Source organism: Bufo gargarizans, chromosome 3 (genome assembly GCF_014858855.1).
Source record: "Bufo gargarizans isolate SCDJY-AF-19 chromosome 3, ASM1485885v1, whole genome shotgun sequence".
NCBI lineage: Eukaryota > Metazoa > Chordata > Amphibia > Anura > Bufonidae > Bufo > Bufo gargarizans.
In genome coordinates, this window is record NC_058082.1 from 208,284,556 (window position 1) to 208,312,418 (window position 27,863).

Genomic DNA, 27,863 nt, shown 5'->3' on the forward strand with positions numbered 1-27,863 from the left:
TGATTAAGGTAAGTGCTATTTTATTATGCTTGCCTAACTTCGTCCTGCATACTGATTGGAAACATCCTCATGTACCTACAGACGCTTGCTCATTGAAGCTTTCTTATTTGTGGTGTTTGGTTTTATCTCTTAAAGGGGTTGTCCGGCTTCAGAGCTGAACCCGGACATACACTTATTTTCACCCAGGCAGCCCTCCTGATGTTGGCATTGGAGCATCTCATGCTCTGATGCACTCCCTTGCCCTGCGCTAGATCGCGCAGGGCACAGGCTCTTTTGTTTACAATAACACACTACTGGGCGGAAGCTTCCACCCGGCAGTGTGTTCGGTGACGTCACCGGCTCAGATGGGCGTGCTTTAGCGCTGCCCTAGCTGGTTTACTGGCTAAAGCACGCCCATCAGTGCCGGTGACGTCACCGGGATTCCTGGCAGCCCCATGGAGAGCCCGGTACGTCACCGGAGCTCTTGAAAATGCCTTTGCCCTGCGCGATTTAGCGCAGGGCAAAGGAGAGCATCAGAGCATTAACTGCTCTGATGCTCAAGTCAGGGTGAAAATGGAGGTATGTCCGGGTTCAGCTCTGAACCCGGACACCCCCTTTAAATGGTAAAGACTCTGTTAACAACCCGTCAAGCCAGGCCATGCTCTCGTGGAAACCGTAATGAAATTCCGATGGATCCTTTTAAAAGTTAATGCGGAATGATGGATTGTCCCAACAGTTCATGAAAGAAGCCACAACACATATACGTGAAAAGAGCCTAACTCCCATGAGCTCTACATCTCGTAACCAGGTTTCTATCCACTACATGTACTAAATTGTCTGAATTTTCATTATATATTTATTGGCTGGAATCGTGATACCCCTTTAAAACCTTCACGCAAATTGTCTTACATGTACTGCATTTGTGTGCAGGTAATATATTGAGCAGGCTCATGAGCTGAGCCTGCTCCACAGGTGGTGGGTGCAGGCTGTGTAATACCCGATCAGTATCGACCACAACATCTGAATGGTTAGACAGAGAGAATTGCAGGGGTTCTGAATGGCTGCTATGGCATCCTGAGCCCTATGAAGAGTCCTGTCATAGTAAACTGCCTGTCAAACTGTGCCTATGGCAGGGCTTGACAGGCAGCTAGTAAAAATCCCATAGGCTGCAATAGTACTCTTTTGCAGTCTATAATTCAAGTGATCAGAGGATAGTAAGTTCAAGTCCCCTAAGGAGACAAAAAATACAGTAAGAAACCCCCCCCCCCACAAAAATATAGAAAATTCAAATCCGCCCCATTTCCCAATTTTAGATATATAAATAAACAAAATAGCTATCTCCGCATCTGAAAATGTCTGAACTATTAAAATCTAAAAATATTTTTTTTCTGAGCAGTGAATGCTGTAAAGGAAAAAAAAAAGATTGTGTGATTCACCATTTTTTTTCATCGTGTCCCTATGATGAGTCATATTTACCCTAAAATGGTAACCATAAAAACTAAAGCTTGCTCCCCCAAAAAGTTTTCACACAGCCCTTTAGATGGAAATATAAAAAAAATTAAGACTGTCACAATATGGCGATGCAAAGAAAATGTTTTTTTTTTTTTTTTACAGTAAAACATAATAAAAACGGTATACATTTGGTAACACCACAATCGTACTGACCCGAAGAATAAGGTCGTCTTGTCATTTTTAGAGCACCGTGAATACCATAACAACAAAACCCCAAAACTCATGGCAGACTTTTTGTTTTAGTTTCACCCCACAAAGAATTACAGTATATCCCCATTTTTCAACATAAGATATAGTAAATAAAATTGTGCCATTAAAATCACAGCATGTCCCGCCAAAAAATTAGTGGAAAAATAACGTCAAATGAAAAAAGCTCAGGGAAAAGATCTCACGCCTTTTTCAAATTCCTGATGTCCTCTGCCCATCAATTGACTGTATAAGAAAAGCACAGTACGTGCACAATAGCTGGTGGCACAAGGGCAATAGATAGTGGACATCATCAGATGGCCCCCTTCCTGAAGCTAAGCATTTTTGGTAATGTAAGTATGTTGGGGAATGACTGGAGAATGCTAATGAGTGTAGCAGGAGCATAAACGCCATGTATACTCCAGTGCAGCCTCCCCCTCCTGCTATATAGAATAGAGAGGACTGACAGCAGCATCACTGCAGTGTGCTGAGGGGGGCAGACATGCAGGCTAATGGGGGAGGGCAGGGCCGGGTGTGTCAGGCTGTGTGTCCTCCTGCACCTCACACTGCCAGCATGAAATTCCCGGGCTCGGTGCTGGTGTCAGTTGTTCTGTTTGTGGCAGAGACAGTGACCGCCCTGTATGTAAGCAGCACTTACAGCTCAGCCGGGGACAGGACCTGGCACTCCCTCACCCTCCTCTTCTGCCTCCTGCCCTGTGTCCTGGTGCAGCTGAACCTCATCTTCATCCACAGGGACCTGAGCAAGGACAGACCGCTGGTGCTGCTGCTGCACCTGCTGCAGCTGGGACCCCTGGTGAGGTGAGGAAGGGGTGCCTGGGGGGGTGATGGCAGGCAGGAGCACCATGCTGCATATGAGGGGTGAGGATGTCTGGATGATGGCAGCATGGGAGGAATAGGCATGAGGGAACAGAAGCCCTGAGCATCTCCCTGCTGCTGGCTTCATCTGTTCTCTGTGTAATGCTGCAGTGTACAGTATAGCTACCTGACATCTGCATCACTCTTCTTTATGCAATGATAAAAGCCAGAAAACCTAATGTCTCTCCAGAAAATTACCTGCGGTTTAACGTATTTTAAAGAATTTTTGATGATGCTATTTTTAATTTTCCATGTCACCATCTATATTTAAACAATAGGCATAAAATCCTGCAGTTTTTGCACAGGCCACTAAGCCTAATAATACAGTAGGTACCATTTCTGGGTCCTTTGCATTTGATCAGTGAGGGTCAGACATCAGGGACCCCTGCCAAACAGCTGTTTGAGAAGGCAGTAATGCCGTGACATTCTCACTGCTTCCTGCAGGCCAGTGACGTCACGACTCTGTCAAGTGGCCTGAGCGCAGCTCAGCCCCATTGTAGTGGTGTCGGACCCCGGCCGTTCAGATGCTGAAGGATAGATCATCAGTAAGAGCCCCTTTAATGCTTCCTAAATGGTGTTAAAGGGGTTGTTTGACTTCGGCAAATGACATTTATCATGTAGACAAAGTTAATACAAGGCAGTTACTAATGTATTGTGATTGTCCATATTGCGAGGTGGCCAGAACGGGAGCTGCTGCGCATGCGTGCCTATGCGCACTCATACCAGAGAGGCCAGCGCCTTTTCCTGTAGTGTGCAAGCACGGCCACCACTGCTGTATTGCAGGGTGGTCGTAACCATGGAAACAAGCAGGGTATAATGCGATGGAAAAATTGATGCAGCCAGCAAAGGAGGCAATATGGACAATCACAATACATTAGTAAGTGCCATGTATTAACTTTCTCTACAAGATACAGTAATAAGGCAACTCCTTTAAGAATAACTGCGGCAAGATGGCCGCCCCCATAATTATGTTCAGGAAACAGGAAAAAAATACATTAGATAAAAAGGATATATGTTGCTGATTTTAACTGGCATATAAAATTTTCTTTAAAGGGGTTTTGCCATCACATACAGTGGGCACAGCCGCCCTGTATTCATTTCAAAGGGTCAGCCGAAAATAGCTGAGCGCTGGCTCGGCTATTTCCGTCTGCCCCATAGAAATGAATGGAAGCAGGGTCCGCGCATGCGCTCCTATTCACTTGTATGGAAGCAGCGCTTGGTGGTGGTTTCCAAGATGGAATCTGTGTCCTCTACTGTGCAGACTGGTGCGGATACAGGAGATGCAGGGAAGCTATGGATGTCTTGTATCTGCACCGTCTGTGCAGTAGAGGAAACAGATGCCTTTTTGGGACAGTATAGATATCATGGCATGTTTACTGTATATCAGTACCCATGGGCACTGGGTGGCCTCACTATGCCACCTAAGGTAAGCTCTAGTGGTGTACCATGCCATCACATTGTATTTTGTTTTTCTTAGAGGGTGTGGATGAAAAACTATTTCTCCATTTGCTTTTTTGCACTGTATGCAAGTCTACTTTCACATTGGCGTTTTGGCTTTCAGTTTGTGAGATCCGTTTAGGGCTCTCACACGCGGTCCAAAACGGATCAGTTTTGCCCTAATGCATTCTGAATGGAAAAGGATCCGCTCAGAATGCATCAGTTTGCCTCCATTCCGCTTTGGAGACGGACACCAAAACGCTGATTGCAGCGTTTTTGTGTCTGTCTGATGAAATAGAGCCAAACTGATCCGTCCTGGCACACAATGTAAGTCAATAGGGACGGATCCGTTTTCACTGACACAATCTGACACAATAGAAAACTGATCTGTCCCCCCGTTGACTTTTAATGCTGTTCAAGACGGATCCGTCTTGGTTATGTTAAAGATAATACAAACGGATCCGTTCTGAACGGATGCATGCAGTTGTATTATCGGTGCGGATCCGTCCATGACAGATCCGCACAAAATGCTCATGTGAAAGTAGCCTTAATGTTCATCAAGTGGTATGCATGAAATGACACGTTATCGCTATTCTATGGGTTAGTACTATGTCATATACACTGCCTGGCCCCCAAAAAGTCGCCACCTGGATTTAACTAAGCAAATATTTATGAGCCTCCTATTGGATAATTACTGCATGGGCGATTATCTTTCAGCTGGCAACAAGTTATATAACCCCAACTGGCGCAAAGAGTTGCTTCTCATTTCTTAAACAACCATGTCGAAAGACTCGTGGTCGTGGAAACGATGTTAGTCTGTTTGAGAAGGGTCAAATCATTGGCATGCATCAAGCAGAGAAAACATCTAAGGAGATTGCAGAAACTGCTAAAATTGGGTTAAGAACCATCCAACGCATTATTAAAAACTGGAAGGATAGTGGGGACCCATCATATTCAGCGATCACTTAAACGTTTGGTGAAATCAAATCGAAGAAAAACAGTAGAACTCAGGGCTATGTTTAATAGTGAAAGTAAGAGCATTTCCACACGCACAATGCAAAGGGAACTCAAGGGATTGGGACTGAACAGCTGTGTAGCCGTAAGAAAGCCACTAATAGATGAGGCAAACCAGAAAAAAAGGCGTCAGTTTGCTAGGGAGCATAAAGATTGGACTCTGGAGCAATGGAAGGTCATGTGGTCTGATGAGTCCAGATTTACACTGTTCCAGAGTGATGGGCGCATCAGAGTAAGAAGAGAGGCAGATGAAGTGATGCACCCATCATGCCTAGTGCCTACTGTACAAGCCTGTAGGGGCAGTGCTATGATCTGGGGTTGTTGCAGTTGGTCAGGTCTAGGTTCAGCAACAGTATGTGCTCCAAGAATGAGGTCAGCTGACTACCTGAACATACTGAATGGCCAGGTTATTCCATCAGAGGATTTTTTCTTCTCTTATGGCACGGGCATATTCCAAGATGACAATGCCAGGATTCATCGGGCTCAAATTGTGAAAGCGTGGTTCAGGGAGCATGAGACATCATTTTCACACATGGATTGGCCACCGCAGAGTCCAGACCTTAACCCCATTGAGAATCTTTGGGATGTGCTGGAGAAGGCTTTGCGCAGCAGTCAGACTCTACCATCATCAATGCAAGATCTTGGTGAAAAATTAATGCAACACTGGATGGAAATAAATCTGTTTTTATTGTGTCAAAAAATGATATAATAGATATGCAAATTAACCTGAGATGAGTCCTGTCCCTGAGATGAGTCCAGCGTGAAGGAGCCCAGCACCGCCCTGCATCCTCCGAATCTCCACCTTGCTCCCTGACGTCAGAAAGCTAGAGCGCCGTAATCTCGCGATGCATTAGCTAGCGCAATTTTGTGGAACAGGTGCGGACCCATACATTTTCAATGGGGCCGGAATGTGCTGTCCGCATTTGCGGATCCAGACTTCCGGATCCTCCAAAAAATAGAACATGTCCCATTCTTGTCCGCAATTGCGGACAAGAAAACGCATTTTCTATGAGCATGCCGGCAGATCCGCAAAGCACATACGGACGTGTGAATAGACCCTTCAGGGCACTGTTAGGTTTAATTCTCCTCAAGCCTTGAAACACATTTCTGCTGGAATCTCTATAGCAGCGTAGATGGACAGATAGAATTTAGAATTTAGCAGCTTTTTGGTAAATATGGTGGGCTGTTGGGCTAAAAATTTTAAAACATTTTTTCATTGTCGCATTCCAAGAGTAAAAAATTTGTTTGTAGGATGACATATTTCAATGCCACCCTTTTTGTGTACCTATACCATTTTGACCTCTTTCTGGGGGGGAAGGAAAAAGCATCAATGCTGTCATTTTTCGGGTACAATTTTGGTGTGCATACTACTTTTTGGTAGCTTTTTATTCTGTTTTTGCAGAGGGGGGATTAACCCGTTCAGTACCGAGCCACTTTTCACCTTAACCCCTTAAGGACACGGCCATATTTCACCTTAAGGACCAGGCCATTTTTTGCAAATCTGACCAGTGTCACTTTCTGTGTGAATAACTTTAAAACGCTTTGACTTATCCAGACAATTTTTTCGTCACATTTTGTACTTCATGACAGTGATAAAATGGAGTAAAAAAAATAATTCTTTTTTATTTATAAAAAAATACCAAATTTACCCAAAATTTAGAAAAATTAGCAAATTTCCAAATTTCTCTACTCTTATAATAGATAGTAATATCTTTATTACTTTACATTCCTGTTATGTCTACTTCATGTTTGGCTAATTTTTGGAATGCCATTTTATTTTTTGGGGATGTTACAAGGCTTAGAAGTTTAGAAGCAAATCTTGAAATTTTTCATAACATTTCTAAAACCCACTTTTTCAGGACCAGTTCAGGTCTCAAGTCACTTTGTGAGGCTTACATAATAGAAACCACCCAAAAATGACCCCATTCTATAAACTACACCCCTCAAGGTATTCAAAACTGATTTTACAAACGTTGTTAACCCTTTAGGTGTTCCACAAGAATTTATGGAAAATAGAGATACAATTTCAAAATTTCACTTTTTTGGCAGATTTTCCATTTTAATAATTTTTTTCCGGTTACAAAGCAAGGGTTAACAGCCAAACCAAACTCAATATTTATGGCCCTGATTCTGTAGTTTACAGAAACACCCCACATGTGGTCGTAAACCGCTGTACGGGGCACACGGCAGGGCGCAGAAGGAAAGGAATGCTATACTGTTTTTGGAAGGCAGATTTTGCTGGACTGTTGTTTTTTGACACGATGTCCCATTTGAAGCCCCCCTGATGCACCCCTAGAGTACAAACTCCAAAAAAGTGACCCCATTTTAGAAACTGCAAGATAGGGTGGCAGTATTGTTGGTACTAGTTTAGGGTACATATGATTTTTGGTTGCTCTATATTACACTTTTTGTGAGGCAAGATAACAAGAAATAGCTGTTTTGGCACCGTTTTTATTTTTTGTAATTTACAAAATTCATCTGACAGGTTAGATCATGTGATATTTTTATAGACCAGGTTGTCACGGATGCGGCAATACCTAATATGTAAACTTTTTTTTAATGTAAGTTTTACACAATGATATTATTTTTGAAGCAAAAAAAATCATGTTTTAGTGTTTCCATAGTCTGAGAGCCATAATTTTTTCAGTTTTTGGGCGATTACCTTGGGTAGGGTATGATTTTTACAGGATGAGATGACGGTTTTATTGGCACTATTTTGGGGTGTGTGTGACTTTTTGATCGCTTGCTATTACACTTTTTGTGATGTAAGGTGACAAAAAATGGTTTATTTAGCACAGTTTTTTTTTTTTTACGGTGTTCCTCTGAGGGGTTAGGTCATGTGATATTTTTATAGAGCCAGTCTATACGAACGCCGCAATACCAAATATGTATACTATTTTTTTATTTATGTAATTTTTACACAATAACAGCTTTTTTCAACCAAAAAAAAGATGTTTTAGTGTCTCCATATTCTGAGCCATATTTTTTTTTATTTTTTGCGGGATGAGGTGACTGTTAGATTGGTACTATTTTGGTGGGCAAACGCCTTTTTGATCGCTTGCTGTTGTACTTTTTGTGATGTAAGGTGACAAAAAAGGTTTATTTAGCACAGTTTTTATTTTTTACAGTGTTCATCTGAGGGGTTAGGTCATGTGATATGTTTATAGAGCCGGTCGATCTAATAGAACGCAGCGATACCTAATATGTATACCCCCCTATTTTTTACCATTTTTATTTTAACTTTATTTGGGGAAAATTACGTTTTTGTTTATTTTTACTTGAAACTTAGTTTTTGGGGGGGGAAACTTTATTTTTTAACTTTTTTTCACTTTATTTTTTGTCCCACTTTGGGGATAAAACACATATGGAAATACGTATGGAAATACGCACGGAAATGCGTATGTCTTCCCTATCCGTTCCGTTTTTGCTGAAAATGTTATGCCCAGCCCAGTTTTTTCTATGTAATTACTGTATACTGTATATGGCATACTGAAAAACGAAACTGAAAGGAAACAAAAAACGGAACAACGGATCCGTAAAAAACGTACCGCAAAACACTAAAAAAGCCATACGGTCGTTTGCATGAGCCCTAACACGCATTAGGAAAGGCCTCAGGCCTTTTAACTTTTTTCACATTTTTGTTCAAATTTTTCCCCATCGTTCTGTGCTCAATAACCCATAATAAGAAAGTGAAAACTAATTTATTAAACTTTTTTTTTTTAATCAGATAATTTTTTAGTAACAATTTTACAAAATACATACAGGAACAGAAAATAAGTGCAAGAAAGGGATATCCATATACTTACAAATCTGATGTTCAGACAATAAAAGATGCTTTAAACACATTTGATTGCCATGTTACAATAGTAGATACTTTAAGAAGCAAAAATATACCCTTTCAGGTGTATCTCAACATATATTAAGCCCCCCCCCCACCGCGCTCCCCCTTCCCCAGCGATGGGCACAGTATATCTAACATAAATGTCCCTTGTCAGGGTGCAAAAGAACTAGAGCCCACACCCTAGATATGACTTTATCCCCTGCCTGTTCCACAATGAATTTGTCACACGACTCCTCCATCCCAGGTCACCCATCAGAATTGACACTCCCCATCCTGGTCGCTTGTACATGTAACCTCAGATACCACGCTTATCTTCAAAATCACTCCTCCCAGCACCTCCATGGCAGTCATATGCCAAACTATGCCTTATTATTCCTATACTATACCCATTTATCCCAGATCTTATTGAACCTAGTCAGACATTGCCTTTTAGTAAAAACTCATTTTTTCAGGCGAAGGATCTCGTCCACTCTGCTCAAGAATTCCACCTTAGAAGGTGGTTGTGATCTAAGCCAGTATTTAGCAATTAATTTACTGGTCTGGAAGAGCAGACGCTGTTTGTAATGTCCAATATTTCCAACACACACGTCCGTGGACCAGGCGGAACCATAATATGGTAAGCGTCTTTAATACAAGTTAGCATACCTGTCCAAAAATTCTGAAGCTCAGAACATGTGTACCAGGGATGCCGAACTCTCCCCTGTCACGATGGCGAGTGGGGGAAACTCCCTACCATATTATATGGGCTGATACTAAGCCTGGACACAGGGAAAAGGCGCAGGTCACCTTCTACAGCCGCCCTAATCCTTACCCTGATTTCCTGACCGTATGAGCGCCCCCTAAATGTGGGAGGGCTCATATACTAGAACCTGGATAATGCTGACCCTAACGGTCCCTTGCATAGGGGTCAGGAATAGGAGACAACCGGTTCCTCAAGGACACAGACGAACCGGAGTCTCCAGTGGCCTAGTAACAGATGGAAGAAAGATAGATAGAGCAGCAACTGAACGGCAGGTAAGCACCGGGTAAAACAACAACACACCAGAACAACAAACACTTTCCTGCCGCAGCAAAGATGGAACAATGACAACCAAACAATCTGGAACCTCCTGCGAACACCAGATGCAAGCTGGCTGTATATAACTAAGCTAAGCAAGTTTTAAGCAAAAAAAAAATCTATATTTTCTCATTTACCTGGTTCTCTTCTGGCAAAGGGAGTGAATACAAGTGCTGCCCTGCTGGAAGACTCAGCAGAATGTTGTATTTGTAGGACTACAAGTCCCAGCTGTACAATGACACTGCTGATACACACAGGATCTTCTCCCTACCGGTTCTTGTGCAATGCTCTGCAGAACTCCTCTGTCAGCTCCTGTGCCCAGCATTTGTCTCCTTACTGCCTGCAGCTACTCAGTAAAGCCTTCAGCCCTGAGTCTGTGCAGCTGAAGGGGTTAATGTTTTTCCTCAAAAATCCAGGGAGAGGGCAATAAGCAGCAGCCGGTAGTGCAGGGGGACGTGGCCAGCACAGTGACGTCTTGTGTACAGGCACAGATCTGCTCTCTCAGGCTTGTGCATGAAACATCATCAGTGCAGGGAGAGAAGCTGACCCTCAGTGAAATCTGAGAAAGGAGCAACTGGAGATAAAGTAAGTAAATTGTAAAGTGCTTACATTTGCCTAGTTAGAAACATGCAAAGAACAAAAAAATAACTCAGACAACCCCTTTAACTGCAAAAATTGAAAGAAAGCTATATGAGGAAGGGAAAACTCGTTCCTGAATTGTTCAAAGGATTTAAACACACCATCACTGTACAGCTGATGCAAGAACATCACGCCCTTCCGCTCCCATGGGGAAAACCCCTCTAGGCAAAACAGTTCCGGTAACTGGGGTTTCCTCCATATAGGATTGACCTGAGTAAAGCCCCACACAGACAGCAGGTCCCGACACTTGCGCCATACCTTACATATCAAATTGAGTGTAGGGTACCCCGCCAGCTTACCAGAGAGACCACTATTTTCCAATAGGATATGAGGGATTAATTTCCTATAATGTGGGCTATCAGTCTCGCAGATGCACTATCCCCTGGGGCCCTCCCCCAACCCCTCAAATGCGGCAGCTGGGAGGAAATGAAATATAACCATGTAGGGCTGCAGCGAACGATTATTTAAATAATCGATTAGTTGTCGATAATTTCATTGATTAATCCGGAAAAAACACCAAAATGACAAAAAAAAGGGGTTTATATGATTTTACTTGAAAAATTATGTTCAAAGGCCATATTAAAACAAATTGTGAATGGCACTGTTAAGGAGGATCTGTGGATGGCACTGTTATGGGGGATCTATGGATGGCACTGTTATGGAGGGGATCTGTGGATGGCACTGTTATCAAGGGGATCTGTGGATGGCACTGTTATGGGGAGGGGGATCTGTACACTGTTATGGGGAGAGGGATCTGTGGATGGCACTATTATGGAGGGGATATGTGGATGGCACTGTTATGGAGGGGATCTGTGGATGGCACTGTTATGGGGAGGGGGATCTTTGGATGACAATGCTATGGGTAGGGGGACCTGTGGATGACACTATATAGCAACTTATGCTATATGTGTCATCCACAGCATCTACCCCATAGCAGTGTCATCCAAAGATCCCCCTCCCCATAACAGTGTCATCCAAAGATCCCCCTCCCCATAACAGTGCCATCCACAGATCCCCCTTCCCATAACAGTGTCATCCACAGATCCCCCTCCCCATAACAGTGCCATCCACAGATTCCCCCTCCCCATAACAGCCCAGGCCCCGCCGCTCACAGCAGTATTCCTTAACCGGCAGTAACTTTTACTTTAAATCACTGCATCTTTATTACCTTACAATGAAGCTCCAGTAACAGGCAGAGTGGGCGACGGCGTAACGCCTGCTCCACCTACTTTATGAATGAAGCAGGCGTAGCAGGCGTGTCACGTGAGTAAGTGACGTTACGCCCCCGCCCGCTCTGCCTGTTACTGGAGCTTCATTGTAAGGTAATAAAGATGAGGTGATTTAAAGTTCAAGGACCCGTCCGCATAGCAACGAATCGGACGATTATTCAATAACGGGATTCGTTGACAATGAATCCCGTTATTGAATATTATCGATAACGTTGATTAATCGTTGCAGACCTATAACCCTGGATTATGAATAGAGAGACCCCCTAGAATCTTTCCCTCTCTGTAAATTATCCAACCGAATCCTGGCCCTTTTTTTGCGCCAAATCAGACTTCTGAATAACTTTTGTATTCTAAAAAAAATCAGGTGTGGGATCCAAACGGGGGAGTTATGTAAGACGTACATAAGTTTCGGCATAATTATCATCTTAAGGAGGTTAATTTATTCAACTTTAACTTTATAAAATTAAAATACTTCACTGACATAAGTATTCAGACCCTTAGTTGAAGCATCTTTAGAAGCAATTACAGCCTCCAGTCTTCTTGAGTATGATGCCACAAGGTTTGAACACCTGGATTTGGGGATTTACTGCCATTCTTCTATGTAGGTCCTCTCAAGCTCTCAGATTGGATGGGGACCATTAGTGGACAGTCATTTTCAGGTGTCTTTATGGTTGTTTGTTTGGGTTCAAGTCAGGTCTCTGGCTGGGCCACTCAAAGACATTCACAGAGTTATCCCTAAGCTACTTCTGTGTTGTATTGGCTGTCTGCTTAAGGTTATTATCTTGTTGAAGGGTAAAGGTTTAGTCAAGTCTGAGGTCGAGAGCACTCTGGATCAGGTTTTCATTAAGAATATCTCTGTACTTTGCTTGCTCCATTTAGCTTTCCCTCAACTCTAACCAGTCTTCCTGTCCCTGCCACCACCATGCTTTACTGTCGTGTTGGCATTGGGCAGTGCCTGGTTTACTTTAAACATAACTCTTAGATATGAGGCCAAAGTTCAATCTTGGCTTCATCAAAATAAAGAATCTTGTTTCTCAGTCTGAGAATCCTTTATTTATTTTTTTGCAAACTTTCATCTGTCTTTTACTGCGGAGAGGCTTCTGTCTGGCCACTCTGCCTTAAAGCCCAGATTGGTGGAATGCTGCAGTGATGGTTGACCTTCTAGAAGTTTCTCCCATCTCAACACAAGATCTTTCGAGCTCAGCCATAGTGACCAATGGGTTCTTGGTCACATCTCTTATCAAAGACCTTTTCCCCTGATTTATTAGTTTGGTGATAGGACTACTTTTAGTCCTGGTTGTTAAAACAAATGCTGTTTAAGAATTATGGAGACCAATTTGCTCTTGGGAACTTTCAGTGCAGGAGAATTGTTTTTTTACCCTTCTCCATATCTGTGCCTCAACACAATCACGTCTCTACAGGCAGCTTTTTCCTCCTCATGGCTTGGTTTTTGCTCTGATGCATTGTCATCTGTGAGACCTTATATACACTGGGGTTTGTCTTTCCAAATCCTGTCCAATTAACTGCATTTGCCACAGGTGGACTCCAATCAAGGTGTAAAAACATCTCAAAGATGATCAAGAGAAATGGGAGGCCCCAGAGCTAAATTCCATGTGTCATAGCAAAGGGTCTGAATACTTAAGTCTAGGGATGTTACGACACTAGTATCGGTATCGGGACCGATACCGGACATTTGCGCAAGTACTTATACTCGTGCAAATGTCGCTGATGGCTGTGCAGCGGCAGGTCTCGTGTCCCAGATAATCAGCGGTGGGGACGGCAGCTGCGGCGGTGGGTCCCGTGTCTGCTGCTGCAGCGGGTCCTGTGTCGGATTTCATGCAGCGTGGGGGTGGCAGCGTGTCCCAGCTGATCGGCGTGGGGCGGGCCTTCTGTGCGGCGGCTCTCAAATCCTATGCGGTTGCCTATAACTGGGAGGAGGTTAAAGCCACTTCCTCCCAGTACTCTGGTGCATCCACATGGGAATGATTACAGCAGGCCCATTTATTAACCCTTGTACAAAGGAAAAGTAAAGCAGTTGTCCATAGCAACCAAATTCCACCTTTAATTTTTTTCATTGCTATCAGCAACTGTGCTGCTGTTTCTTTGTACAAGGTTTGATAAATCTCCCCTATGACTAAATTAAATTGAAATTTGCTGTAAAAACATTACCACACCATAATTGGTATCGGTAATTGGTATCGGTAAGTACTTAAATAAAAGTATCGGTACTTGTACTCGGTCTTAAAAAAATGGAATCGGGACATCCCTACTTAAGTCCAATCAAGGTACTTCACTCGACAGGGTATCGATATATGAGACACTGACATCTGTTTTCTACCATGTGCGTGACTTTGAGCATGACTGTACACACGCGCAAGGTTTTGTCTCTGTTTTCATTTTTTAGATGTCCAGCTAGACCCAGCACCTACTCACTGGGGCTTCGAGTGTGTGATCTAGTGTATACGCAAGTTTGTTGTTCCAGATCTAGCTGTTAGTATATGTTTGTAAGGGGTCTTTTTCTTTTTTGTTTGAGATTTTACTTGACACTATTAAAGGTTATGTTTTAGAATGTTACTGCCACTTTTTGTATTTTCTGCAATTTAGTTCTCTGAGCAGTATTCGGGGATAAGTGCGGACACACCTTCCTCCCCTGGTAGGGACAACCCCTTCTCTATTTTCTCTAATATAAGTCATGTGCCTGTGTTGTCTTTAGTTGCTAATTGGAACTCCAGTCACATGATCATCTTTGAATTTTGAATTATCACATACAATGCCTTTAAGTAAGCTTCATTTGTGTAGCCAACAAGACGCAATTACCCCCCTCCTGTGTTATTATCATGGTTCTAGGTGTGCTGCTTGGCTATGACAAACAGTCACTTATTAATAAACTTGAGCGGGGAATGTGCACATGAGACAATCTGAAAACATACAGCTGCAGTGTAAAGCATGAGGAAGAGACAGAGCAATAGCAGTGTTTTAGACTGCCCAAGACTTTCTTTACACTTTAACCAGCTCCGGACCTCCCTAGACTATAAACGTAGGAGTGGTCCTCTTTTATCTCAGTAGGGGTGTTTCTGAGCATCCCTGGCTCCTCATAGAAAAGGCAGAGTCAATATTACCATCTCTCCTTCCTGTGTAAACAGATCAGGAATTGTGCTTATTCTCTCACTCCCAGCGATTACGCGATTGATAACTGCAAATGCTGTTGGATCTTAACAGACACAGATATATCAGCAATGGAAATAAAATGTAATGATAAAATACCCCTTAAAGGTCTTGTATGTAAGGCACAACGTCTAAAATAAGATAAAAACAAATCATAAAAAAAAGTTTATTGGTTGCATCATTGTAACATTTTCCTTTGTGACTATAAGAACATATATTATAAAACTGTATAAACAGCAGCAGTAAAGCCCCTATAATATGAAAGGTCTACTCCAGAAAGCCATATATTTCCTGTGGTTTTCCTGTCAGCCCCTCATCTTATTATAGGAATAGTCTGCTGACAGATTTGCGGGACCGTGACGTTGATTGTAAAATTTCCCCAATGCATCACTAAACATACAGTACAGACTAGGGATCGAACGATTATCGGTTCTACCGATATTATCGGCCGATATTGAGGATTTTAACTGTTATCGGTATCGGCATTTATTTTGCCGATATTCCGATAACAAATCGGGAACACAGATCGCGCTGCTGACAGCGCTCTCCGTGTTCCCTCTGCAGCACAGGGGAGAAGAAAGCGGTGTCTCCCTCCCCCTGTGCTGCTGCTGCCGCTGCAGCCAATGGGAGAACAGGGAACAAGAGGAGGGGAGGAGCTATGGCCACTGCGCCACCAATGATGTTAACTTACTCATTTATTCAAATTGAACAGGAGGCCGGAGCTGGCTGCAGAATCACATAGCCGGCTCCCGACCTCTTTGAGCTGTAGCTGCGATCTACGGTAGTTAACCCCTCAGGTGCCGCGGATCGCAGCTACAGCTCATAGAGGTCGGGAGCCGGCTTTGTGATTCTGCAGCCAGCTCCCTCCTCCTGTATATGAATGAATGAGATTTATTTTCATTGGTGGCGCAGTGCGCCCGCGGCCCCCACCCCCGCCCCAGTATTAACAACATTGGTGGCGCAGTGCGCCCGCGGCCCCCACCCCCACCCCAGTATTAACTAACATAGGTGGTGCAGTGCGCCCCCCCCCAAGCCCCCCCCCATTGATCGTTGGTGGCAGTGGCCACAGGATCCCCTCCTCCTCCGATCGGAGTCCCAGCAGTGTAATGCTGGGGCTCCGATCAGTTACCATGGCAGCCAGGACACTACTGAAGCCCTGGCTGCCATAGTAAGCTCCATGCTGCTGTGTGCACAAAAAGGGGGCTAAAAGTTAGTAAAAAAAAAAAAAACAACAAAAAAAAAACAACAAAATATTAAGTATAAATGAAAAAGAAAGATTTACAAAAAAAAAAAAATACACATTAACAATAAACATTCATTTTCAGCAGGAATTTTTTATTTTTTTTTCAAAAATGAAAATTCACATAATATCGCTATAAATTATCGGCCTAAAAGTTCACAAATTATCGGTATCGGACCTAAAAAATCAATATCCGTCGATCCCTAGTACAGACCAAAAGTTTGGACACACCTTCTCATTCAAAGAGTTTTCTTTATTTTCATGACTATGAAAATTGTAGATTCACACTGAAGGCATCAAAACTATGAATTAACACATGTGGAATTATATACATAACAAAAAAGTGTGAAACAACTGAAAATATGTAATATTTTAGGTTCTTCAAAGTAGCCACCTTTTGCTTTGATTACTGCTTTGCACACTCTTGGCATTCTCTTGATGAGCTTCAAGAGGTAGTCACCTGAAATGGTTTTCACTTCACAGGTGTGCCCTGTCAGGTTTAATAAGTGGGATTTCTTGCCTTATAAATGGGTTGGAACCATCAGTTGTGTTGTGGAGAAGTCAGGTGGATAGACAGCTGATAGTCCTACTGAATAGACTGTTAGAATTTGTATTATGGCAAAAAAAAAAGCAGCTAAGAAAAGAAAAATGAGTGGCCATCATTACTTTAAGAAATTAAGGTCAGCCAGTCCGAAAAATTGGGAAAACTTGGAAAGTGTCCCCAAGTGCAGTCACAAAAACCATCAAGTGCTACAAAGAAACTGGCTCACATGCGGACCGCCCCAGGAGAGGAAGACCAAGAGTCACCTCTGCTGCGGAGGATAGGTTCATCCAGCCTCAGAAATAAATCGCAGGTTAACAGCAGCTCAGATTAGAGACCAGGTCAATGCCACACAGACTTCTAGCAGCAGACACATCTCTAGAACAACTGTTAAGAGGAGACTGTGTGAATCAGGCCTTCATGGTAGAATATCTGCTAGGAAACCACTGCTAAGGACAGGCAACAAGCAGAAGAGACTTGTTTGGGTTAAAGAACACAAGGAATGGATATTAGACCAGTGGAAATCTGTGCTTTGGTCTGATGAGTCCAAATTTGAGACTTTTGATTCCAACCATCGTGTCTTTGTGCGACGCAGAAAAGGTGAACGGATGGACTCTACATGCTTGGTTCCCACCGTGAAGCATGGAGTCAGAGGTGTGATGGTGTGGGTGTGCTTTGCTGGGGATTTATTCAAAATTGAAGGCATACTGAACCAGCATGGCTACCACAGCATGATATTCCATCCGGTTTGCGTTTAGTTGGACCATCATTTCTTTTTCAACAGGACAATGACCCCAAACACACCTCCAGGCTGTGTAAGGGCTATTTGACCATGAATGACCTGGCCTCCACAGTCACCGGACCTGAACCCAATCGAGATGGTTTGGGGTGAGCTGGACCGCAGAGTGAAGGCAAAAGGGCCAACAAGTGCTAAGCATCTCTGGGAACTGCTTCAAGACTGTTGGAAGACCGTTTCAGGTGACTACCTCTTGAAGCTCATCAAGAGAATGCCAAGAGTGTGCAAAGCAGTAATCAAAGCAAAAGGTGGCTACTTTGAAGAACCTAGAATATGACATATTTTCAGTTGTTTCAGATTTTTGTTGTTATGTATATAATTCCATATGTGTTAATTCATAGTTTTGCTGCCTTCAGTGTGAATCTACAATTTGGTTTGATCCGAATTTATTTGTGGTGAATTACATTAAAAAACTCGTATTTTCTGGCTGCAGAGAGCCTTTATACTGGTGTAGAACACTGTGCCTTGCAGTAACACGCATAGGGAGTCTGCTGTGGTAGTGAAATAATACTGTGAGTCCATATGACATGCAGATGACAGGCATCGCTCTTAGAATCACTGCACACTTGAGTTATTTGGTCAGTTTTTGTGACTGCCCAAATAAGTGAAGTATGAACTCAACCTTACAGGTCGATGTTAGGGCCAAGAAGAAGCGCACTCTTTTTACAACGTCGTCAGCTGATTCCACATAGATGTCTACAAAACCTGTTCTATTAAACGCTTATACAAGTAGAGCCCCCCTGACAAAGTGAAGAGGGTGTTAGCAGTAAGTTTGTGTTGACATCACTGATTATTTTGCCCTTCCTCTGATCCGTCAGAACAATAACCGAATGAACCGAATTCTATTATCCTTTCATTGTTGACATTTTTTATGTGAAACAGGCTTTTTTGTGAAAAATTGATGGGTGATTGTAGACCTTCATTTGCTGTATGGACCGAATTACGTAGTGAGTCCAGCAGAAAGCACAATTCTCTCTATATAGGAAAGACAGAGAAGGCAACAAAGGGAGAGGTGTCCCTGTATGTGAAAGACAGCATAAAATCTAATTTAATACAAGTTAGCAAGACCAATTTAGAGTCAGTTTGGGTTACGTTGCAGCTTGATAATCATAAGGTAACTTGTGTAGGTGTGATATATAGACCACCTAGCCAAGTCAAAGAATTAGATGATCTACTAGTCGAGGAAATAGCTAAAATTACATTGAAAGGGGAAGTTATCATTATGGGATACTTTAATCTTCCTGATGTAAACTGGAAAATCAAAATAGCTAGTTATGCCAGGAGTAGAGATATTCTAAATTCCCTACTGGGATTATCTCTACAGCAAGTAGTTGAGTAGCCAACCTGGAAGGAGGCCATTTTAGATTTAGAATTCACAAATGGGAATTTGGTATCTGATATTACTGTAGGGGAAAGCTTTGGATCTAGTGATCAGCAGTCAGTGTGGTTTACAGTACAGTGACTGAGTTGCACCACACAAAAACAAAAAAGTTTAAGATTTTAGAAAAACAGACTTTTCAAAAAATTTGATTAGTAAGGGAACGAGTCCCTATCAGATTGGAACAGTTTCAATGGAGTCCAGGAGAAATGGGACTACTTAAAAGTGGCACTATCGAAGACAACAGATAATTGCATTAGGCTTGTCAGTAAAAGCAAAAAAAGGAAGAGACCACTGTGGTACTCAGCAAAAGTGGCCAAAATCATTAAAAACAAAAATATAGCATTTAGTAATTATAAAAATAAAAAAAACGAGGATGACAGGCAAATTTATAAGATTAGGCAGAGAGAGGCCAAGCAAGTTATAAGAGCTTCTAAAGCACAGGCAGAAGAGAAATTAGCTCAGTCAGTGAAAAAAGGCGATAAGACATTCTTCAGATAATAAATGAAAAAAGGAAACTAAAACAAGGAATTACCAAATTAAAAACAAAAGAAGGAAGGTATATGGAAGAAGATAAAGAACTAGCTGACTGCCTCAATGAATACTTCTGTTCAGTTTTTACAAAGGAAAATGAAGGAAAAGGACCTCAGTTAGGAAGGAAGACTAATGAATCTTTTGATGCATGTGTCTTTACAGAGGAAGAGGTTCTAAGTCAGCTGTCTATAATTAATTACAAATAAGTCACAGGGGCCTGATGGGATACACCCATAGCTATTAAAAGAGCTTAGCGGTGAACTAGCAAAACCATTAACAGATTTATTTTACCAATCACTGGTAACAGGAGTCGTACAAACAGAACAAAGTCTACAATAACCTGTCAATTTTCCCAACTAAATTTTTTTCACACTTTCACACTACATTGAAGGCTTTTCAACACATAATATCAGGTTCATACAGAACAAAGTCTACAATCATTCATAAATTTTCCCCAAAAAAGCCTGTTTCACATAAAAAATTGCACCACTACGTAATTCGGTCCATACCGCAAAAAGAGCTTTAGAATATAGAACTGCACCGCTGAACGGCAATTAGGCCCTAATTTTTTTCCACTTTTACACTACACAAGGCTTTTCAACATATAAGTGCAGCGCTGAACGGCGCTAATACACGTCACAAAAGGCTCGGAGTCGTTGTCATGTTGGAAGACCCAGCCACGACCCATCTTCAATGCTCTGAGGGAAGGAGGTTGTTGCTCAAAATCTCACAATAAATGGCCCCATTCATCCTCTCCTTAATACAGTACAGTCGTCCTATCCCCTTCGCAGAAAAGCACCCCCAAAGCATGATGTTACCATCCCCATGCTTCACAGTAGGGATGGTGTTCTTGGGATGCAACGCATCCTTCTTTTTCCTCCAAACACGACAAGTCAGGTTTAGACCAAAAAGTTCTACTTTAGTGTCATCTGACCACATGACTTTCTCCCATGCCTCCTCTGGATCATCCAGATGGTCATTGGCAAACTTCAGACGGTCCTGGACATGTGATGACTTGAGCATGCAATGCATGATTTGAAACCATGACGGCGTAGTGTTCTACCGACAGTGATCTTTGAAACGGTGGTCCCAGCCCTCTTCCTGTTATTGACTAGCTCCACCCTTGTAGTTCTGGGCTGATTCCTCACCTTTCTTATCATCAGTGATACCCCACAAGGTGAGATCTTGCATGGAGCCCCAGTCCGAGGGAGACTGACATTCGTCTTTAGCCTCTTCTATTTTCTAACAATTGCTTCAACAGTTGATCTATTTTCACCAAGCTGCTTGGCAATTGCCCCGTAGCCGTTTCCAGCCTTGTGGAGGGCCACAATTTTGTTTCTGGTTTCTTTTGACAGCTCTTTGGTCTTGCCCATGGTAGTAGTTGGCGTCTGACTGACTGTGGGGTGGACAGGGGTCTTTAAAGAGCTCAGACAGGTTCTACTAAGTTAGATTAATGAGTGGAGTAGAGATGGACTTTTTAAAGTCACAGTAACAGGACTTTGAGAGCCAGAATTCTTGCTGTTTATCAGGTGTTCAAATACCTATGTTCAGCAGTGCAAGACAAATAAATTCTTTAAAAAGCATACAATGTGATTTCCTGAATTATTTTTTTAAATTATGTCTCTCAGAGTGGGAATGCACCTACAATGTAAATTTCAGACCCCTCCATGATTTCTTAGTGGGAGAACTTGCAAAATCGTAGGGTGTTCAAATACTTCTGTTCCTCACTGTATGCAGAGTCAACATAAAATATTGGACCAGGCTGTATCAGATTCTGGATGTCACATTGCATTCTCAGCCTAGAAATACTAAGGTGCGAAAATATGGTGTATAATACAGTTCTGCATTGCATGCTGTACTGTGTGCACAGACATATATACAGAATGAGGTGTTATGGCTATAAACATGTTTGTACGAGACAGAGCAACTTTAACCCATAAGACTTATTTTACGCTTGCGCTAATAACTTCTGTTGTTCTGCTCCGTTATAGAAGCAGAACGAAAATAATGGAAGTTGTGAATGCGGCACATAACTGATACTAACGGCGCCAGAAGGACCCCTTTGACTATAATGGCAACCATCAGTTTTCTATTATGGAGTCTGTCATCTTACCGGACACATTAGTCCGGCATCAAGGAACTTTTTGTCTAATATTTTGACAGAATCTACGAGAGGGGCCCAAACAAAGCTTCTGACAAAGATGTGAACTTGGCCTAAGGCTTTAACTTGTGGGTGCTAAGAACATCCATGTTCTAACCCCATGCGATTAACAGCATAAAACCTGAGCTCATTGCTATGGATCCATGTTGTATAGATTTTTATTACAACACCCATAGCCTGCTTTGTGACTATATTATATCTGTGTGCTTTTGATTTTATTCAGAGACACATAGAGGTTTTTTTCTCACAGATAAATATGGAAAAACTGTGGCATGCAGCATCACATGATGCATTACAAAGGCATTCACCCCTAAACCATTGTCTTCTTCCAACATTGTCTCCAATATTAGCAATGGCATGCACACATTTCTCCCCAAACTCAGTTTTGACTCTGATACTACTAATCCCGACACATCGGACTTTCTACCATCATTGAAACCTTTTAAGGCAATGGAAGACCCATGTCTTCAGGAAAGCCTAGAATCTACAATAACCCTGCTTGCACTACACAGCCATATAATCAGTTTCTCCCCTTACTTACTTCCTACTGGCACCTACCTCCATTCCCTTGTAGATGATAAGTCATCACCGGCAGTGTCCTCTCTCCTTCTATACCAGTCTATCACTCAGCTCCATAGTTATACTTTTTAGTAGCTGCTGTGTAGTTATTGCTTGTCTTGATTGCTGCAGCTCTGCTCCTCCCAGTGGGCACAGTTGCTGTTTTGCTCACTTGCTTCGATGCTCCAGGTCTCTTGCGGTCCAGACCGCTAGCATCTCACAACCCCTGCCCGGCAGGCCTAGCCGCTAGAATAATACTGATCTTCTTCCCACTGAGAATGAGACCTGCTTTCTCTGCCTCTGTACTGAACCTGCTCACACTCTCCCTGATTCTCATAAGGTCAGTGTGTGTCTCTTATCTTCTGCAGCCTATGGCTGACCATCTTTGGGTAGTTAAAGGCTATTTAACTGCTTTGTACTCTGTGAGCTAAAAATAATTTTTTAATTGGTCTTTATTTTATTAAAAAATATTGAGCCCTTTTCCCTGCACAGCTTTGAGTTTATCTAATAGCTGGTTATGAATTTTCTGTCTGCACCATCAGGCAGGGAGCTGATGGGCTCCTTATCTCTGACCTTATAAACACTTTTTATAGCTCAATTCTTATCTTACTGATAAGAATGTAGCTTAAATAAGTGTTTATGACCTTTTAGTAATTTACAGATAAGGGTTACTAGATGACCCAAAGTGAAAGTACCATTCCCATGTCTAGAAAAACAGTTAACCCTTTTTTGACAGAAAAGCACAATATTTGTAATAAAGACCACTTGAAAACTTGATTTTAGCCCAAAATTGCCCCTGGAGGTCTTTAAGCCATATTTCTTTACTGGAGGGTGCCTGAGCAATAGGTTTTAGTATTTTAGTGTTCTACAAATGTGTGATATTAGCTTGTTTGCCTGTCTGTGTACTGACTTCTGAATTGGACCTTTTTCTGCTTGACCTTACCGATGCTTGATCTCTGTACCGACCCTGAGCTGTCTGCCCTGACCTCAGACTGTTTGTTGGATTGCGCAAACTTTGTCTACCCTGACTACAGTTTTGCCTGATCCCTTATTGTCTCTTGAACAGAGACTACTCCAAATCCACATGTGCTTCATTGCAGTGCCTCTTATACATTGACAGGTAAAGTGACATAACACTTACATTTTTTATGTCATGTAACTAGGCCTGTTAATCTGGCTGTTGTCAGAGTAACAAGATAAAAGAAAACCACTTCATGCATTCCAAGCTGACCAGAAGCACTTGAACCATGGTTTATGAACCTGATTTTATAGGGAAGCTGGTCAGTCCTGAAGGTTAGACATCATACACAAGTAATATTTCTAGGAGAAAATAGCACCATCACACAGTATCTAATGCAGCATGTCATGATTATTTTTTTTATTTCCTTTATATTGAATGCCTCAGAAAAACCTCTGCATGCTGCTGTATTAAATCTACGGTACTGTATGCAGGATACAGAATTATCCCATAGAAGTCTATAGGTGGAGGTCTGTATGAAGTGCAGGCCTAAGGGTGGAGGCTTGGAAGGTCTCACTTGAATTTTTCATTTCACTGTAGATTGGTTGATTTGCTAAATAGGTTGTGCATAAATACTGAGTAAAAAAATGTATGTCTTTCAAATAAATGCTATTTTCTTGGTTATTGTGCAGGTGTATTGAAGTCTTCTGCATCTACTTCAAAGCCGGTAAACTTGAAGAACCTTATGTTAGTATCACCAGAAAGAGACAGTTGCCTAAAGGAGGGTGTACAGATGAAGTGGAAAAGGAAGTGGGTCAAGCTGAAAGAAAACTCTTTACCCACAGGTCTGCTTTCAGTCGGGCCTCTGTTATCCAAGCTTTCCTCGGATCAGCACCTCAGCTGACCCTTCAGTTATACATATCTGTACTAAAGCAAAATGTTTCAGTATCACTGCGTAAGTATATAGCTCAAGGTTAGACAAATTCCTTACAGTATCAATGTTTGTTAAATCCATATTGTATAAACAGATAATCTGGTACCTAAAGGAGAGGACACTTGAGAACTGAATAGCACAACATCCTGGCTTTACTGAACATATATTCCATGAAGTAATGTTACAAGGTTCTTTACTTAACTTGTCCAAGGAGAAATGAATAGGATCTGTTGGACTGATAGTCATGATCAACTGGGGTTGTCCACTGTATGTTACTAGCTGTACATGTCCTGGGAGCAGCTCATACATGCAGCTAGTAACAGGCATTATTAAACCATAGGCACCAATGTCAGGTGGCTATATATACCTAATTCATGTTTATTAGCAGGTCCTTTTGAATGCTCTCTGGTGCTGCCATCCCAAATTGCCATTGATGAAGGGTCATATGACCAGTCCCAGATAGACTGTGCATGAGCTGGTTCCCCTGTCTGTTTGCAGTATAAGTAAATGGAATCCGCAATAGATGGAAGTGGGCACGTGACCCTCCATCAGAGTCTATTTTGGGCCTGCAACGCTAGTAAGCAGGTAAGTGGTCCTTTTAATATACATGAATTTGGCATATTGAACCATCAAACATTAGTGGCAATGGTTTAATAATGCCTATACTAGATGCATGTATGTGCTGTTCCCAGCACATGTGCAGCTTGTAATAGATAGTGGCCAACCCCTTTAAATAAAACATACTCCAAAGAAAAATTTCACTGAGCAATATTACCCCTAAAACTTAGCATTTATTAATGATATTTAAAAAATATATACCGTATATAATTATATCCCCACAAAAAAGAATGATGAATAAACAAATGTTATACCGATGTAGTAGAGTTAACAGTCATGATTTCTGAGATGTGTTATCTAAACTAAGCAAACACCTTCAATTGCTTTTCAATGGCTTTTGTTTCAAGATAACACACGATGATTTAAGAAATTTGAGTTAAGAGTTTGAGTGCTAACCCTGCTACATCTTTATATGTCAAATGGAGATCAACATATGGGACATATATGTAAACTCAATGGTATTTGAATATCACAACAAATGTGGTTAATCACAATGTGACGGCCTTCTTATGGTGAAGAAGTTGCATTCATCAGGAACAGGACGAGGGTCACTTGGATATTTTCTACACGGACTTGAATGCTTTTTACAGATGCTGATGGTCCAGAGTCTTCTGGTTGCTAGAGACTGGGTCATCAATATGCAAACAAACCGCTTTTAGTTATCAGGGAATCTTTCCCTAAGCAACTATACTGTCCCTGCCTAAAAGCGGAGTAATCGCCACTTATCAGTGGCTGTACCCTTATATACACAGTCCCTACCTTCCAGTAGTTCCCCATTGTGGATGATGCCAGTGTAGTAATAAAATGTCCCATCTGGTATATGGTCTCCAATTTTCCAATAGCTTCCAACGCATTTTCCCCTGTTACATAATCCGGTTCATCAGGGGACCAGTAGCAAAAAAGCACGATGGCATGAATGATGGAAGGCTAATGCATACTGACCTGCAGCGCCGCTAGATTCCCGTTGCAGGTTTCAATACCCTGTCTCTGATACTTGTTAGCGTCTATTTGAATTCAGTGCGCAAGCACCGCTTCAATGCTTCAAGCACCACTCCGCCCCTTGTAAGTGTCCATTGAATGCAATAGAAAAAGGCTGAGCTACGTCAAATGACGTCACTCGCTCAGCCCCGCCTGCTGCGCATGCGCCCACTTGACTGTGTAGGCATGGATATGAATGGCAAGCAGCATCAACCCACAGGAGCGCGCATGCGCCAACCACTATGATATCTCTCTATATAATAGCCAAGTGGTGCATGCACATACACCTACTCCAAATATTAAAGGGGTTCTGCAGTTTTTTTAAACTGATGATCTATCCTCTGGATAGATCATGAGCATCTGATCAGCGGAGATCTGACACCCAGAACCCCTGCCGATCAGCTATTTGAGAAGGCAGCGTCGCTGGCAGTAGTGCCGCGGCCTTCTCGCTGTTTACCGCAGGCCCAGTGACGTCACGACTAGTATCAATGGCCTGGGCGGGGCTAAGCTCCTTTCTAGTGAACAGAGCTTAGCCCCGCCCAGGCCATTGATACTAGTCGTGACGTCACTGGGCCTACGATAAACAGCGAGAAGGCCACAGCGCTACTGCCAGTGCCGCTGCCTTCTCAAACAGCTGATTGGCTGGGATCCCGGGTGTCGGATCCCCGACGATCAGATGCTGATGATCTATCCAGAGGATATTTATATTGCCCTATCCAAGACATAGATTTTTTTTTCTCCCAGAACTTTTGAACTGCCCCCTCCTTTTTAATGTTAAATAGCCCCCAGTACGACTTCCGGTTCTGGCGCCAGCATGGTGAGACGTGCCCAATCGCTCCTCTGTGAAGAGATACTCTGCACAAACCTAATCCCCTACATACCGGAGACATTTTCGGGACTGCTGATTCCAGTGATCCTGCGTTTCTATATGGAGCGCTACGTACGAAAAATGGGGAGCAGAAACAAAGCTAAAAGCCAAAGTAAGCCGCAGAAGCTGACAGCGTGGGAAGCAGACATGGCGGAAGATGATCCTGCAACATCAGAGGATACGGACCAGACAGAGCTCACAAACACTGAGTGTGAAGACTCGAAAACTGAGGATAAAGGCATAGATTATGTAAGATTAGCTATAGAAGTGGCAAAAAGGATCCTCCCAGACCTGCAGTAATCACTATCTAGCACAGTGGGGTAGAAGGGGTAGACCACAAGTTGCACGAAGTGGACAACACATGCCACAAGCTACAAACGAAACTAGATTCAATTCCAAGAGATCATAGATTCCTAAAAGACAAAGTAGACGATCTGGAGACTAAACATTAACCTATTACAGCGGGGAGGGAAAAAGAAAAATGATAAAAAGAACTCTGAACCCTTAAGAGTCAGCCCATGGGAACTAGCCTTCTTGCCAGTGATGAACCTGTATGATGGAGTCTGATCTTTCGAATGGCTGATATAAGAGAGGACATCTTTTGCCACGTTGACCTCATGATAACAGTTTTTTCCTGAGGCATATGATTATTACGTTTCCTGCCGAGCATTGTAATGTTACTGTTATGTTAACTTAATATGCGAGATCCTTTGGTTTTAACTATTAAGACTATAGTGCATTGCAGTGTAATGACATGTGGTTGAGAGACACCAATATTCCGATGTCTATGACAGTCAAGGGAAAGTGAGGCTAGAGAAAGTCGCACTATCTTTCCTAGGCTGGTTATTAGTGAGACAATACCAGTTTGAAAATACATGTCTATAGAGACAGTTGGTTGGAAAAGTTTTGGGGAAAAAAGGGAGTTGGGGTGGGTTATGTTTGATGCTGTCACGCTTTCATATCAGATGCTATGCTTCCTTATTCTTTAAAATAAGGTAGGAAAAAATACATAGGAGCCAAAGAAAAACTAATGGTAGAGTAGAAATATGCGAATAATAACGTGGAATGTGAAGGGTTTAAAATCCTCTCAAAAGAGGATGAAAGTACTGCATCACTTGAAACGGCTGAAAGTTGATGTAGCCTTATTACAGGAAACACACCTGAGCGCAGCAGAGTGCACTAGATTGCGTACACTATTGGTGGGAGAGGTATTTAGCTTTCCATCTGTTCATTTAAAATCAGGGGTAGTAACGCTAATCCGTAAAAACCTCCCTTATACAATCCGGGAGGGTTACAAAGATGGGGAGGGGAGGCTGCTTCAGATATGTCTGGATTCTCCTTCGGACGCCCTTAGTATATACAAT

At 42.4% G+C, this 27,863-nt stretch overlaps 1 protein-coding gene across 1 annotated transcript in view; it reads left to right on the top strand.

The window, feature by feature from the left end:
- Window positions 1-2,251: 2,251 nt before the first annotated feature.
- The window catches only part of XK (X-linked Kx blood group), a 35,594-nt gene continuing 9,982 nt past the window's right edge, over window positions 2,252-27,863 (top strand). Inside the window, exons 1-2 of the mRNA XM_044285551.1 lie at window positions 2,252-2,496; window positions 23,794-24,056. Coding sequence (XP_044141486.1) covers window positions 2,252-2,496; window positions 23,794-24,056 — 508 coding nt within the window. The remainder of the gene's footprint in view (window positions 2,497-23,793; window positions 24,057-27,863) is intronic.